This window comes from Wyeomyia smithii, chromosome 3, assembly GCF_029784165.1.
Source record: "Wyeomyia smithii strain HCP4-BCI-WySm-NY-G18 chromosome 3, ASM2978416v1, whole genome shotgun sequence".
Classification (NCBI taxonomy): Eukaryota; Metazoa; Arthropoda; class Insecta; order Diptera; family Culicidae; genus Wyeomyia; species Wyeomyia smithii.
The window spans coordinates 211,003,839-211,020,060 of NC_073696.1; the positions used below are offsets into that span (position 1 = coordinate 211,003,839).

General features: G+C 38.4%; 1 protein-coding gene across 1 annotated transcript; it reads right to left on the reverse strand.

The window, feature by feature from the left end:
• Positions 1-5,814: 5,814 nt before the first annotated feature.
• Positions 5,815-6,939, reverse strand: LOC129729548 (uncharacterized). The gene is made up of 2 exons (XM_055688196.1): positions 6,290-6,939; positions 5,815-6,237 (listed from the first exon to the last, which is right to left on the reverse strand). Exons 1-2 carry the CDS (start codon positions 6,911-6,913, stop codon positions 6,049-6,051), a joined length of 813 nt encoding a protein of 270 aa, XP_055544171.1. The 5' UTR covers positions 6,914-6,939; the 3' UTR covers positions 5,815-6,048.
• Between the last annotated feature and the right edge of the window lie 9,283 nt (positions 6,940-16,222).

Consider the following 16,222-nt stretch of genomic DNA (forward strand, 5'->3'; position numbering starts at 1 on the left):
CCATAACGTCCAACTCAATGAAGCGAAATGCGTTTTCGGCAGCCAGTCTGTTAAATTTTTGGGGTTTATACTTACACCTGAAGGATGGATGGTCGAAACAGATAAAAGAGATGCTATTAGGAGCTTCAGAAGACCTACTAACTGTTCAGAGGTTAAGAGCTTCTTAGGTCTTATTACATTTACTGATAAATTTATAATGAATCGGGCGGATAAAACAGAACGACTCAGAACTCTGGCTAAATCTAACCAATTCTACTGGTCAACTGAAGAGGAAGCGGAATTTGAATTCTTGCGTAACAATGCGCTAGACGTTATCAAACGGTTAGGCTACTATAGTATTGAAGACACACTTGAGCTATTCGTGGACGCTTCACCAGCTGCTTTGGGCGCAGTGATTATACAATACAACAAAACAGCAGAACCTCGAATTATTGCTTGCGCTTCAAAAACACTTACAATCACTGAACAACGCTATCCACAAACCCAGAAAGAGGCCTTAGCGGTAGTATGGGCGGTTGAGCGCTTTTCGTACTACCTTTTGGGACGATCATTCATCATACGAACCGACTCTGAAGCGAACGAATTCATATTCAGTACTAACCACCGCCTCAGTAAAAGGGCCGTTTCTCGAGCTGAATCTTGGGCACTTAGGCTCCAGCCCTATAATTTTACTATCAAACGAATACCAGGAGATCAAAATGTAGCTGACGCGCTCTCAAGATTAGTTTGTGTGACACAAGAAGCAGTTCCGTTTGAAGACGATGATTCCAATAACTTTCTTTACATGCTAGATTCTGGTTGCATGGAGATTTCATTGGACGAAATTGAGAAGGCAACTGAAAATGATAGTGAACTACTAGAAGTGAAGGAAGCGGTTGAATCTAATAAATGGCCGGAGTCTTTACGCAAATTCGAAGCACAAAAGAAAGAACTTTATATTTTGGGGCATCTTATATTCAAAAGCGATAGAACAGTACTGCCCAGAGCGCTTAGGAAAAAGGCAATGACATCGGCCCACGGAGGACACGTCGGAGAGACGGCAATGAAACGAATCATGCGTGGCTTTTTTTGGTGGCCCGGAATGTCGACTGACGTGATTCATTTTGTTAAAAACTGTGAAACGTGCGCTATGTTGGCCCGCAAAAACCCTCCTTTACCGTTATCTAGTAGAGTGTTACCAGAATCTCCTTGGGAAATCATTCAAATAGATTTTCTAACTATTCCGGGAGCTGGTACATTTTTGGTGGTAGTCGATACTTATTCACGATATCTATCGCTTGTTGAAATGAGCCAAACGGATGCTTTTTCTACTAACAAAGCTTTGAGTCAAATATTTCAAACATGGGGGTGCCCAGCCATTCTTCAAAGCGACAATGGACCTCCATTCCAAAGTGCAGCGTTTATCGAATTTTGGGAAAACAAAGGTATAAGAGTCCGGAAATCAATTCCGCTTTGTCCTCAGACAAACGGAATTGTGGAACGACAGAACCAAAGCATAATTAAAGCAGTTGCTGCATCAAAAATCGAAGGGGAAGACTGGAAACTTGCACTGTACCGATACGTTCATCATCATAATACTGTTATACCTCATTCACGTCTCAATATAACACCTTTTGAGTTGTTAGTTGGTTGGAAGTACCGTGGTACTTTCCCTAGCCTTTGGAGTAATTCGGAAAGTAAACAATTAGATAGAATGGACATACAAGAACGAGATAGTTTAGCAAAGCTAACTAGCAAACGCTACGCAGATAAAGTTAGAGGAGCAAAGGAATCTGATATCGTCGTCGGCGATGTAGTGTTTATGGCTCAACAGAAAAAATCTAAGGTTGATCCAACATTCTCTAACGACCGTTTCACTGTGGTAGCAAGAGAGGGTGCAAGAGTTGTTATTGTTAATAGTGGAGGAGTACAATATTCCAGAAATGTCCAGGACGTTAGAAAAGTTCCGCTATCAACAGACAGTTCAGATGATGGATATAATGAGCTTTTGGAGAACCCTTACGGAATAGAAGAAAAGGAGGACACTTCAAGAACAGAGTTCAAACTGCCTGGTAATACCGATTTTTTTCCGGTTCCATCAACGAAGCAAAACTCAAATTCAAGAGTTTTACGGAAACGAGAAAATTTAAAAAAACCAACACGCTTTAATGACGAATTTTTGTACACAGTTTTTTGTTGAGAGTAGAGTTAGCGGGGAATGTGGGAGACAAGAACACAGGAGTAATAAAAAAAATAATAAATAAACTAAATGAATGAAAATAAATCAGGATATTACACGTAAGCATTTACTCCCCTAAAAAGAAATCCTCTTTCCGTTCTCTTTGCAAGTTGAAGTGGAATATTATATTCTAATAGGACTGTCATTCGTTTGAGGGGAATTCTTGTTGAGGGGAAAATATTCGTTCATGTGATGAAGCAAGCGGGGAATGCTATATAAGCGTGTGTTAGCCTTACTGGGGCTCATTCTTGTGACGAATTTCAACGGCACCACACCATGGAGAAGAACCAAGGACGATCTTTGGCGATGGGAAGCGGCGAGAAAGCAAAGAAGCCGAAATCTGCTTCTTTGCCAGCGAGGAAACCCGACAACCAGGATGCAGCGAAAAAAAACGAAAAGCGTGGGACGCTACTGATGTCTATCCAGCAGCAGCAGCAATGGAGCGAAGCTTTGAACAGGAAAGGCCTACGACACGAAAGTTCAAAGTCACAATCGGTTCACGACACGAACGTGGATAACAACGAACAAAAAAAACGGAAGCACGAGTATTTACTTGAACGAAATTTTTGTGTTTTTTGATTTGTGATTTTTGATTTCGTATAATGTGTATATATTTCCGTGTCAAATAAACAATTTATTAAAAAAAAATAATGTATATATTACTGCGTAAGGTTACTAATTTTAGTACCGTAAACTGGGGTGACTTTGATCACTTTTTTGATTGTATCTCAAACATTATGAATATACTAAAAAAAATATTACTCGATATTTTTAAAATAATTACTGGCATGCATTGAAAAAGTTTCAGTCACTACTTCATAAGTTTAGCAACATTTTTGCTTTTTTCAAATATGCTCTAAAAATTTTTCCGGGATGACTTTGATCACTTCATTGTTTTGATGAATTTGGTGTAACATTTTGCTACTTTCACTAAATTGAACAGCCTTAAACGGCTTAAGCGAGTTTATAAATATAGAAAGCAATTTGGGGGCCATTCACATTCTACGTGAACAGTTTATAATGGCGAATGTAAAAGATTCATACAAAATTTTTAGAATATATATGAATTGTTATCCACTGAGAGAGAAGGTGGTCTAAAATCATCAAAAACTAGTCCACCAGGAATATGACTTATGAAATTGGCCAAATTTGCATGTTACTTCACGTCTTGGGTTTTTGTTAAGAAGAAATATGCTATACGCTGTGGAGAATATTGGGACTCAACATTGCCTTTGAGGAAAAACTTGCAAAAATAACAATAAAATGTATTGTTATAATATTTGTTTATCGTAAGAACTAATCTGGGAACAAAATTAAAAAAACTTTACGAATTGCAACTTGTTGTTTTGAATCTGCTTGAACCGATTGTTTATATGCAACAAAAATCGCCAAAAAAACACTTTATTTTCAATTAATATTCAAGCATGAAAAACACTCTTTAAGTAGCAGGAAATGCATGAGTAGTAGCAATGCGAACATATATCCACGCATTCAGTGAAGATTACGACAAGCACTACGACAAGCACTACGAGCGCTTTTTTACCACATTTTCAAAAAAGAGGTACAGTGATCAAAGTCACCCCGGTGATCAAAGTCACCCCAGTTTACGGTACGATTTACATTATGCAGCCTTTGTTTGTACGATTAATTGCGTTCATTTCTTGAACCTTTCTTTACGTACACGAATAGAAATCTGCAACCATTTTGACAGTTCTGACCTTCAAATTAAATACTTATTAAAAATATACCAGTTAGCACCATCATTCTCTAGTAAACTGATTGCTTTTTTAAAGACTTTTTAATAAACTTTGTTAGTTTAACACTTTTCAATAACAATTTTCAATAGTAGGGTAGCGAAAGGCTTCGGCAGGTTTTCTGTAGCAATCTTAACCACTGCTGAAGCCGCTCGCTACCTACAATAGTTCAAATAATCAAATTACAATTGTCTGCATTTGGGCTGATGCGTGGATAATTTTCAATTGATTGCTGCAAAAACGACGGAAATGCGTTGGAAACTAAGCGGCTAATAAGCATTAAAAAACACAAATATCGTCCCCTTTTCCGTTTTTATATTTTCATTCTTACCCCAATGTAGCCGATCTTCCTGAGAAATGTAGTTCTACGTAAAAAAACAAGTCTTTATTATGCTCAACTTCAGTGATGTGTCAAGATAGTTTACAGTTCCCAATTTCCGCTAGCAAAATTCGACATGAAACCTGGTTGGAGAACACACAGGTATTTCATCCATCTGCAGTTTACAGTTCATGCGAAGCGAATACAACCACCACCTAACTGATCGGGGAACGGGGGTGATAGATGCAACCGAAAGATCATTGAAATCGATCGAGTTAGTGCCGCGGCTAGCAGAATTACGTACCGCACCACCATTACCACCCCACCGGCGTTGATTTCATAGGCTCGGCCACACAGGAACAGCAGGGCTGTGATCGTTACGGCTCTGCAACAGCATCAAACAATCCACTTTATCACTCAGTGATCCAACAGTATCACACAGCTGTTTAAATTGAACAGCATTTGTTGGCACAGCCGGCACATTATTAAGTTTTTAGGCAAAATAGGCCCGAATTCTTCTACAGACCAATTTATCTTTACAGGCGGGACAAATAAACATTGCCTTCCCTTGTGCGAACAAATGCTTGTGGGCACAACCGTTAATTTCACAACATTGCTAGCCGATGTGACGAAAGGCATCGCAGAAACCGCGGGGCACTGGTTTCAAATCATTAATAGGCAGATGACACCCGCCGCACAGCTTCTTATCCATCAATTCTAGCAGCAACAACAACAACGAGTTCACATTTCGAGCGAAGGAACTCTAAACTGGGCTTGATAGAAAATACAAACTTTACGGCTATTTGTATACGAGCAATACGTCGATAACCATATTATATTATAGACCTGGTATCAGTAGTTGTTTATTTTTTTGTATCCTTTTCGATCTCCAATCCGAATTTTTTCCGATCTTATTTTGTCTGCCACAGTTGTTTCAACCGCACTTGATAATACTGTGTTAAGTAAATTTATGCAACCGGACACTCGTCATATGTTTTATCAACACGTTCACTCGCGAAACCTTGTTTTGCACATGAAATACGCGAGTCCACCTACGATAATAATCACTGTTTCTAAACTTGCAATCATAAATATACCGGCGCGCAGTTTGACAGATATGTGTTACGTTTTTAGCAGTCATGAGTCGAATTTATAAAAACGCTCTGAGTAGCTCACGATATTTAGAGTCCAACTCATGGTATCATGAGTCTTAACTCATGATTCTATGAGTCCATGCGACAGCGATGTGTTACGCTTATAATAGCCATGAGTCACATTCTTGAAAACGCTTTTCATAGCTCATGATATTCGGTGTTGACATCATGATATCATGAGTCATAGGTCATGATTCTGTCGGAAAACAACATTCATGATTTCATGACCTAAAAGGTCATGAAAACGGGAAAATATTTTTACCCGTGCAGATATGATATAATAAGATATAGATTGATATCGCTTTAAAGATCAATATTTTAGCAACTTTTACAGTTTCGCTATGAAATTTCTAAAGTAAAAAAAAATCCTTCTTCGTTTATATAAATAGTTTATTTAGTATTTGTACTATATTTCTTTCTGCACTTCTCGTAATGATAAACTTGCAAGACAAATTTCTGATCCATTTTAGTGCTAGTTGCCGGAACGCTACTAGCTTTCTTCAACCTGTTTCATTTGATTAATTCATTCTCCGAAGGGACGAACCTTTATAACAAAGACTGTCACTGGATAAAATATATACACAACGCACACTTCAAGACATGCTAATTCCCAGAACAAGAAGTAACATTGGCTTTCATATCCTGGATGGCTTCCTGTATGTCGAGCGTAATAAGCGAAACGCATTCCTGATTTCTTTCACTTGCTGGCTGCCCAAAAGCGTTAGGAAATCCGTAAAGACTGCCCATGTTGCTTATGATGTTGCCTAAAATTCTCGGTAAATCTTCGAAAAACTGGAAGAAGACAAATTTAAAAAATACTCTTAACATCAGAAGTTAAACTTACTTCCGCAATACAACTCCTCGAATCCGGCGTACAAAGCTGCACCTGAGCAATGTTAGCGTCTGCAGCTTTCTCTGTGTAGCGCAGCAGCAGTTCAGTTGTTTCAGTCAATCCCCGAAAGAACGGAATATTCGTAGTCAGACAATCTTTTAGACGACCAACTGAAATCCTCGGCTGAATCAACTGGGTAGCATACCGTTCAGCACAACTACGAGACGGATTAGAATACAAATCGTTCATGGCGTCCAAAATGGTTCGTACAACTCGTTGCGCAGGCATCATTACGTTATTGGTTGACGCTTGACGGAACTGGTCGGCAACAGATTCCACATACCAAGTGTAGAACATCGTGCTTGGCAGCTGATCCGTTGACAAATTAGCAGCTTCCGGATACACGCGTTGCAGTGCGATCAACGATCGATTTATATGCACAATCAACCCGTTTATGGCATCTTGACAAATCTTCTGATTCTCGACCATTGAAGTATTCATCCCTTTGGCGGCATCATTCAACTGGGCTAGACCGGACTGAATTGCAGCGTAGTTTTGCTCCGTTAGTGAGTACCAGTCGAACGCCACGGCAATCGAAACCGAAACTAACAAGATCGCAAGACCACGCGTAATCATTGTCGAATAAGGTCTATCTAACTATTCGAAGTAAGCTGCATTCATCGTTTCACCTCATTTATACCAACAGAAATTAATTATTCCGATTTGCACAATTGCGCGGGAAAGCGGCGTAGGTGTGTTTACTAGATGCTAATAATCAAATAACGCGGTGTCACCGAACAAGAACCTAATATAATTTATTGGTTGATAAGAACAGTATACATGATTGTGTTTGAGCTTCACAAGCTTTAAGTTTATTTAAAAAACAGTCGCGTGCAGAAATTTTCTCTGGGTTCCATTCAATTGAATTTTATTTTTGGCTCGCATAATCAAAAGCCAGACGAAATCCATTACAGGTCGGACTCGATTTTACATAGTCACCGTTGTTTTTTTTTTTCACTATATATATGTTCGAATCCTACAGTACTGGAAAAAAAGAAGTACGCACCCACTATCCTAATGTTGAACTCCCTGTATCTTTTTTAATATAAGGTATATGAACTCGATGAATTCGGATAAGTTGTAGTATTTCTAATATACTAACGATTGGTATAATAATTTTGTCAAAGAATTGCATATTAAATTCACACTTCAGCATAATTGTAATTAAGCTCTATTTTCGCTTGGTCAAAATAAAGTACGCATTCTTTACATCATCATCAGTTTACTATTTCTCAGCTCAGATAATTTATTTTTTTTTGTGTCCTACTCCTCGTAAGTCCAATAAGATTCCTATTGCTGCAGAGAAACGTCGAAACAATGTGTTTGATTATTTGTTTATCATTATTAGTGCGCGGTACAATCGGATAAGATGGGGAAAAAGCAAATTTCCGTAGATATTCGTAAACTTATAGTTAACAACCGTCAGGAAGGTCTTTCTTATAGAGAAATTGCTCGAAAATACGATTTAAGTGAAGCAAAAGCACGAAAAATATGCAAAAAGCATGGAGAAGTGGGAAGCGTAGCCGATTGGACCGGTAGAGGAAGGAAGCGGAAAACAACAACTAGCGATGATCGCCGAATTTCTCGAGAAGTGGCAAAAAATCCTTTCGCTGCCAGCCGAGTGATTCGTGAAAATGCTGATTTAAATATCTCTGAACGAACTGTGCGCAGAAGACTACAGGAAATGGGTTATAAGAGTGGATTTGCCCAACGACGACCTTTGATTCGAAAGGTTAACAGGTTTGTTTACTTCGTATTCAGCATAGATTTTTGGCTGAGGTTTATTTCTGCAGGATCAAACGCCTCAAATTCGCTCAAAAACACATCGACAAGCCGATAGAGTTCTGGAAACAGGTTAACTGGAGCGATGAAAGTAAATTTGATTTCTTTGGCCACAAACAACGAGCACGAGTTTGGACGAAACCTGGTGAGAAGCTTGCGATAAAAATATTCAGAAGACGGTCAAGCACGGAGGTGGCAGTATCATGGTGTGGGAGTGCTTTGCTTGGTCGGGTGTTGGTAATATTGAGAAAATTGATGGCATAATGACGACAGACTATTACATCAGCATTTTAAAGAGAAATCTTACAGAGTCGGTGCGAAAGGTTGGCTTAGAGGAGAAGTTCACTTTTCAACAAGACAATGATCCTAAGCATACCGCCCACAAAACCACTGCGTATTTCCGTGCTCCACGTATCAAGCTATTGGAATGGCCATCACAAAGCCCGGACTTAAATCCGATAGAAAATTTGTGGTCGATTTTGGATCAAAATGTCGACAAGGGAGATGTCACCAACCGCGACAAACTGTTTGAAGCTTTGGAAAAAGCTTAGACAAATATCGACTCCCAACATATTAAAAACCTCGTTGAAAGTATGCCTCGACGCATGCAATCCGTGATTGAAGCTAAAGGTGGCCAAACTAAATACTAAAATAAAGAAAAATCAGTTTGAACGTTGAATCACTATAATGCGTACTTTATATTGTCCACAAGAAAAATGAAAATTTCCAAATATAAGCTCTTTTTATGTTTATATGTCGTTCTCATGTCGCTTTATCTAACATTTTTCGAAAGTACACCTCCAGTACTGTCTTTTGTTAGAACACTTTGATTATCCATCTGCCTTAGATTCTACCTAAATCAAGAAAGTTTTAACATATCACAGGTGCGTACTTTTTTTTGTCCAGTACTGTATATATAATCGAATCAGAAAAACACTTTTTTGCATATATTTTACATATTTTTTTTTTGTTTTTGAATAAATAAGAATTATATTTTTGACTCTTCCCCCAAAAATCAGAAAACACATTTCTTACAAAAAAATATTTTTTATTATTTTTTATGTAATTGCAGTCAAACGTAAAGAAAAGTTTTATTCAGAGTATATTGATTTCTCAGATTGTATTTTAAAGTCGACTTACTTTTTTCAGGAATGATGTAAATCGAAATCTAAACGAAAAGAAATGTCTCTTTTTACATGGTTATAAATCGCTTAGTACTCAACGGATTTCCTTTGTTATACAGTAATCGATTGAAAAATTATTCACGCCTCCGCCCGAATACAGAAAATTGTAATTTTGTTATTAAAACTATTGTACTATTGAAAATTGTCAAGCCTTGTTGAAACGAAGATGTCGACCTTTGATTGCCAGCTTGCTGGCTTTCCCTAAGAAGGACGACAGAATGGTATACCTAGTTAGACGGGAATGCACTCTTTGGGCTATAAAACAGACTGCTTCTACTCAAACAAATCACTTTGCTCGCAGCAGGCAGCCAGCAGCAGTGGTGGCAGCGAGCAGCAGTGCCGGTGGCAATGGACAGCTGCACTTTCTTTTTTAGTTCGACTTCCCTTCGATCTGAGTTGTACTTCACCAGCGGTAATCCAGTTCAAATATCGTTAGATGCACTGCCACTTCAAATTGATATTTATTATGGATTTATTGAAAAATCATGAATCAGTTTATTTCCAGATCTTATGGTTTTGAAGCCAAAATTAACATTAAATTAAGGTTTCTAACGAACTTTTATCAAAAAAGGGAAGAGTCCCACTAGGTCAGGGATGGTCCTATCGGTACCAAAGATGAGATTTATAATGCTGAAGCTATATGAACAATTTGATTTCTAACAAGTAATACGGTTCTGTCAAAGGTCGTTCAATGGTCACGAAATTGTCGAATTTGATGATGAGATGAAGAGAGATGTAGTTGAAATATACTGACTTTAGTATGGCCTACGATAGAGTTGGCATCTCTCTCTCTTGTTTTTTAAATTATCCAAGTCAGGGTTTCATCCAAGACTTTTGAAATGGATTCAGTTATATTTACTTGATCACACAAAAAGTAAGGTTTAAAAGCAGCTTGTCATCAGTGGTGCATGTGTGTCACAAGATTTTCATCTAGGTCCGCTACTATTCATCCTATTTGTAAACAGCATGTTTAAAAGGTGCTGAACGTCGTGGTTTACGCTGACATGAAAGTTTTTCTTGAAATAAATAAAGATTCTAACCTCGAAGTACTTCAACGTTAAGTTGATGTTTTTCACACATGCTTAACATGAACTTAACATGAAAAAGATGTAATTCTATTTTGTTTACCACAACACACAACATAGCATAAGACAAAAAGCAATCTTTATAGATATGAAAACAATTAAAAGCAGCAAGCAAGTTTAAGATCTAAAAGTTAAGCTCGACCTCAAATTAATCTTTGTTGACCATTAAAATACCCAAGTAACACACGTTGTTATAGAGCAGTTGAGATAACTTCTCTAATACAACCTTCAGTTATAGATTTCAGTTGACATTACCTTTTCCATGACATCTCTATCGCCAGAAAAGCGCAAAAATTAAAGGCTACTAGAACAAGTACTGGTACTATATGAAGTATTATAAAACTTTATGAAAGCAAGCCAACTTGTTAGACTGAAGTTGTGAAATACATCTCGATTACCAATACGGTAGAAATACGTTTAAAATAGGATATTTTTAAGTTGTAATTGCTAACTAATCAAAACATCGTTGACGCAAGCATAAAATAATCAAATAAGAAACAATATTAAATCAACCATTTGATGCTTTTAATATAAAGTTTTACGTGCGCGTCAAATTTCATGGTGAAACATTACGTTTTACTTCTGAAAAAAATATGCGCCATTAATTGAATATTGTTTTCTATTTGTCAATCAGTGGAGAATAGATTATACATTACAGGATGTTCACTGATTCATTTAATTGCGAAGAGTCAATTTAACTTACCACCGCATGGGCGTAGTTCGTAAACAACTATCTGGTATCTCTTTCTTACTCGCGTATTAAATCGCAATATCGTTTCTTTTTTCCAGTGGAATAAAGAAAATCGCGTATTCGCGAGTCAGAACTTGCCAAACAAAGCGCATGCGCGAATGTGTTGCTATGACAACACTTACCCAGCGCATGCGCAAATCAGAGTCTATGTATATATAGAGTCGCGCGAAGAGAGAATCTATCGTTTCGGCAACACAGTTTTTGTGCCGTTTGTTGCCAAGAACTATACAGTTTTGTTTTTCACCATGCATAAGCGAATATCATTTTTTGAAATTCTTCACAAGGTACACAGTTTTGTAATATTACACCGGTGATGTTTTGTTAGATTTAAGTGAACCAGTGTACAGGTTTATTGTTGGATTAAAATGTGTAAGTAAAACTTCGGTAAAACACATATTCTTTATTACGCTCAATTACAACACTTTTCATCCACTCGTAACATTATCACCTTGTTTATTTACATTGCTCGATTGGTACCCTCGTTTGACTATGATTTGGTTCCTTTGGTTTCATCCTTGCGGGACTCTTATTATAAACATAGACTCTGGCGCAAATGTGTCGTTAAGCGCAGTGCAACCAGTTCGATGACCAGTTTGTTTGTCAGTGGCACTTTTAATCAATTATAAATTGATGATGAAAAGCAATGTTCAACCTTTCAGAATTAATTGTTACTGTCGCATGAATATTAAGATTTTTTTCGCATAATTTCAACGTCATCTAGACATAAAATAATTCAAAACTAGAAAACGTTGTTAGATGTACGGTAACAAAAAATGGAGTGATATTGGTTGCACTGTAAGCGTTTTGTTTACATTTTCATGGCGCATTTTGACCCACCTCGAATAGTTTTAATAAAATCGTTTAAATAATTTCATTAACAATTTGATCAAGTAATTTTACGTTGGTTTACGAATACCAATTACAGGAAAAGTACTTTACAGGTACGTAGTATTCTTATTAGGCGTATAATATTGAACGCGCGCGCCTGCTCTGGCTGGGCATTTCATACACAGTTTTTCTAATACATAGTGAAAACATCTGGAAGGCAACTTTAAGACAAGTGTCATTTGTGTCATAATTATTGTTTGTTCAACTCATGTTATTGAAAAACATCTCCAAAGCCGGGAAAAATGAGGTTGTGTTCGAATGTGGTTGAATTACTGATGAAAAACAACTTCTCACAAATTTTGTATTTTAAGTTGTTTTCTGTACTGTTTTAATAACATCATAAACACAAGTTACAGATAAGCAGCAACAAATACACTTATACTATGAAATAACATCTCGAGAACAAGAATATAACAACACAAGTTTTGAATTGCACTTATAGTATTCTTATATGACTACTGTCATTTTAAATTATTTTCTAACATGTTTTGTGTGTTACTTGGGTAATATCATATTTAAGACAAGCAATAAGCACGGATTTATTAAAAGATTTAGTCCATACACAATCCAAACATTGGAATATCCAGGCTCATATCATGATACATGGGTCGCCATATCATGATATATATGCGAACCGTAACACATCAGTAAGAAAGCAATTTTTATTGTATGCTTTACGCTGCTAGCTATCATTTAAATACTTTACGTTTTATTAACTGCAAAAAAGAATAATGCATGAAGGCTTAGTTCCAAAAAAAAACAAAACAAATCATATCGGCAATAGACATTAGACGAAATTTTTTATATTGGTTACCCTATTCGAGTTTTTCAATTTCTGTTTTTCAAGATTTAATCTATAGATACAACTCGTACGTGTCAAATCTATAACCTGCGATATCTCCAAAGGTCTTTGCTGAGCATAGGATCTAGCCACACCTCAATGGCAATAAACATGCAAACCATAGTATTCAGTCAACTGAACCGCATCCCAAGAGGCACAACCAGAGGTTCGACCAACAAACGTCGAAATACTAATTCAAATGTTTTATTTTATCGATCTATAAATTTATTTAGTATCAATTAAAAATCAATTTGAACTCGACGAAGCAACGTCGTTCGGCGCTGTCGTGCTGCGAAAGGGGCGGTAGCTGTTTGGTGCCTTCAATAAAAAAAGGGGTGGCTGCAACCGATCTAATCTCGAGGTAAAAGTAACGTTTTACGCCATTTAGGAAATGCTGGGGTACGAAAAAAACCGGTGCCGGCTAGTAAGCGGTACGCGTGGACTGTCGCAGATGAATAATTGATTGTTCCGCGTTGAACTGCGCGCTCCGGTTGGTTCGGCTGTTTGGAGCTGCCGGTATCGGGTCTCGCAGGCCTACCGAAACCGGACCCGGAGATCTGCATATCGTTCCACACGCGCCACACTCCCGTCGGTAACAGAGAGTACCGCCCTGGACGGACTTTGCTTTTTGTCATAGTGCGACATGGCAACTGCTACCATAATTTATTACGTTCGAAGATCGTCTAATTATAGTGGCCACCAAAGCCGATAAAACATGTTTCGGCCGGACAAAGCGCAGTCCGCTGGTTCTGGGCTGGGAATACGCGATTTGTGTTGTCATGTTTAACCAGGCGACTGCAGCAGGCGTTTATTCGTTGCGCAGGTTTAATTGGTGAAACTACAGTACAGTAAATTGTAAACCAATGGCAGTGTTGTAAGCTTAGAGAATAGACTTCCTATTCACTCGTATCAGATTACGAAGATATTGTACTAGGAATTTTGTATTGTATATTGAAACTGTTCGCATTTGAGTTTATGCAGATGCTAATGAAAAGCAAAAAAGTCGCCCTTTCAAATTTGAGCTTATCCATAATCCTATACAGATGGTTTCGTTTGGCAACCTATGCCTCCGTGTCAACCGGATTCCGTAATCGTTTGCATCGAATCAAAACTGTTGCTACTGCTGTTGTTTCACCAGAAGATCGCATCTCTAAACCGGGTTCGGAATCATACCCATTCCACCGATGAGTTGATCGTACAAAAGGTCGCTTACTCCTCGCCAAAGACCTTCGCAAATATTTCATGCCCAACGGCTTAAGAGGTGATTATTTATGGGGTTCCGTTAGCTGCCGTGCCACATTCCATGCGGGATCTTATTTGAAGCACAATTTGACATTCTGACGGGAGTCGTGATTTACGCGTGGTAGCCAGTCATCATCGGCCGTCATTTTGATATTGCCCTCTTTCATCAAACTTGACATGAATTACACCGTTCCGGAGCGGAGACAACGGGTGGCGGCTGCTGCTCCCGGAGTCTAAAAGTTGAAACAATTCACCCGACAACCTGCCTAAAATTTTGTGAACACAACAATGCCCGAGCCACTCTACTGCCCTGCAAGAGCAATCATCAGCCGTCGCACTTTTCACTGTGGAGTTAAACTGTATAAAACAAGAGTTAACCAGCATGCAATATATTTACGCTTAGCAGAAAAAAAAAATTCTCCCTTGTCATTACTGGTGATATAAGAATTAGCATGTTAAATAGTCTATTTTGTTATATTTTGTGCTCATCACTATTTTTATTCACAAAAATATAGATAACCTAGTAGCGGTTTCGAGGTATCCCACAGTGCGCCCGTGTCAGTCAGATACTTATGTCAAAACTAGATCATAATTATTTTATGATTTCTAACGTTTTCTTCGGTGAAGATTGATTGTGCGGGGAGCAAGCGCGTCAGCTTCATTTCAAATAACCCCAACGGAGGCCGTCGAAAGGCCACAAAAAACTTGACGAATGATAATGGACTTCGCCGACCGAAATTAATCGGTTGTAACGACGATCCACGATCGTTTGCAGCGGGAAAACAATATTCGTTTGCGGTACCAAAAAATTGGTGCTAGGAATACCGTTCGGTTCGCAATAGGTTTCGGTGCTATAATAACCCAAACAGACCTGGAGTCGCCCGTTGTGGCCGTTGGTAGTAACGGGCAACCGCTTTCATCGAAGCATCAGATTGGTATCGTGCTGATCGTAGGAAAGTGATATTTCAACCTTTGTTTTGTTCATTTGTTTCCTGTTTACTGCTGCTGAACTAGTTGAAGAGCAACGGGGTTGTAGATAGCAGATAAAATATGTCCAATTCGTTTACAAAGCATTAACTTTTGATTGATATTTGTGAATGATTTGATGGACAAGTTTATTGGACGGAGCTTTTACCGAATTTCTACGAAATCATTTTTAAATTATCAGCCGAACTCCGCACACTCATATTTGAAATAAAAAATGGACACGAAGGGTTTTGGACACAATTTAAATGAAAATTGCTTCAGAACGTTTGTGAATTGTGCAAGCTTTGAACCTAAATTGAATTCTTTCAGCGTTTTTGACAGAAAACTTTATCGATATGTGAGCAAACAATTTATGTTATCGAACCAAACCTAATGCGAACTAAACTATATTTTTGAAGAAACTAAACTATCTACAATCACAGAAACCTTCTCTGTATGTGCAACATCTTGCCAGTAATTCTGTGTCACTGTGTTTTGAATACTGATGAGTAAAGCATTCATAGGTCACACTAAAGCGGTCGATGGTTTCAGCGTTTTCGACCGATTATTACCTAACTGCTTAACAGATCTTTCGATTTCGTAGGAAGTACAATTGCTGCACTCAATAACAATACACGTCTCATTTCGCAATCGAACAACTTCGCCAGCAACACACTCTTCTCCATAAGAAAAGCAAACAACCCATTAAAACGTCGCGATTGAAGATCGCTATTTCGTGATATGAGCTCCGACAAGAGAGAGAAATTTTCGACCGCGAATTGAAACATCACAATAAACAAATTTGCCAATGTGTCTCTGTTGTGGGCCACAGAACGAAGCATACGGCGCAGAGTGAACCGGGGCCGAGGTCACGACGGACACAAAGCAGCCACGAGCGGGACATAGAGTGGACACAAGCGAGCAGGTCACTCGGGCCGGACGACGATCGTGTTACGGCGTACGATGCCATCGTGAAGTGTTTCCTTTGATGCGCCTAACTATCAGCGGGTTAATCGCGCGAAAATCCTCGTAGTGGTGGTACCTTACGGATTGATTCCAATATGGACACGAGTGATTTCTCAAGCGTTGACCTAATAAGGAAAGTTTACCTCCGTTGCCGGTCATACCACGAGTTGAGAAGCTGCC

Coding starts and splice junctions, on each gene's coding strand:
- LOC129729548 (XM_055688196.1), bottom strand. CDS start 6,913: ATGATTACGCGTGGTCTTGCGATCTTGTTAGTTTCGGTTTCGATTGCC. Junction 6,238..6,289: donor CGAGGAGTTGTATTGCGGAA/GTAAGTTTAACT, acceptor GTCTTCTTCCAG/TTTTTCGAAGATTTACCGAG.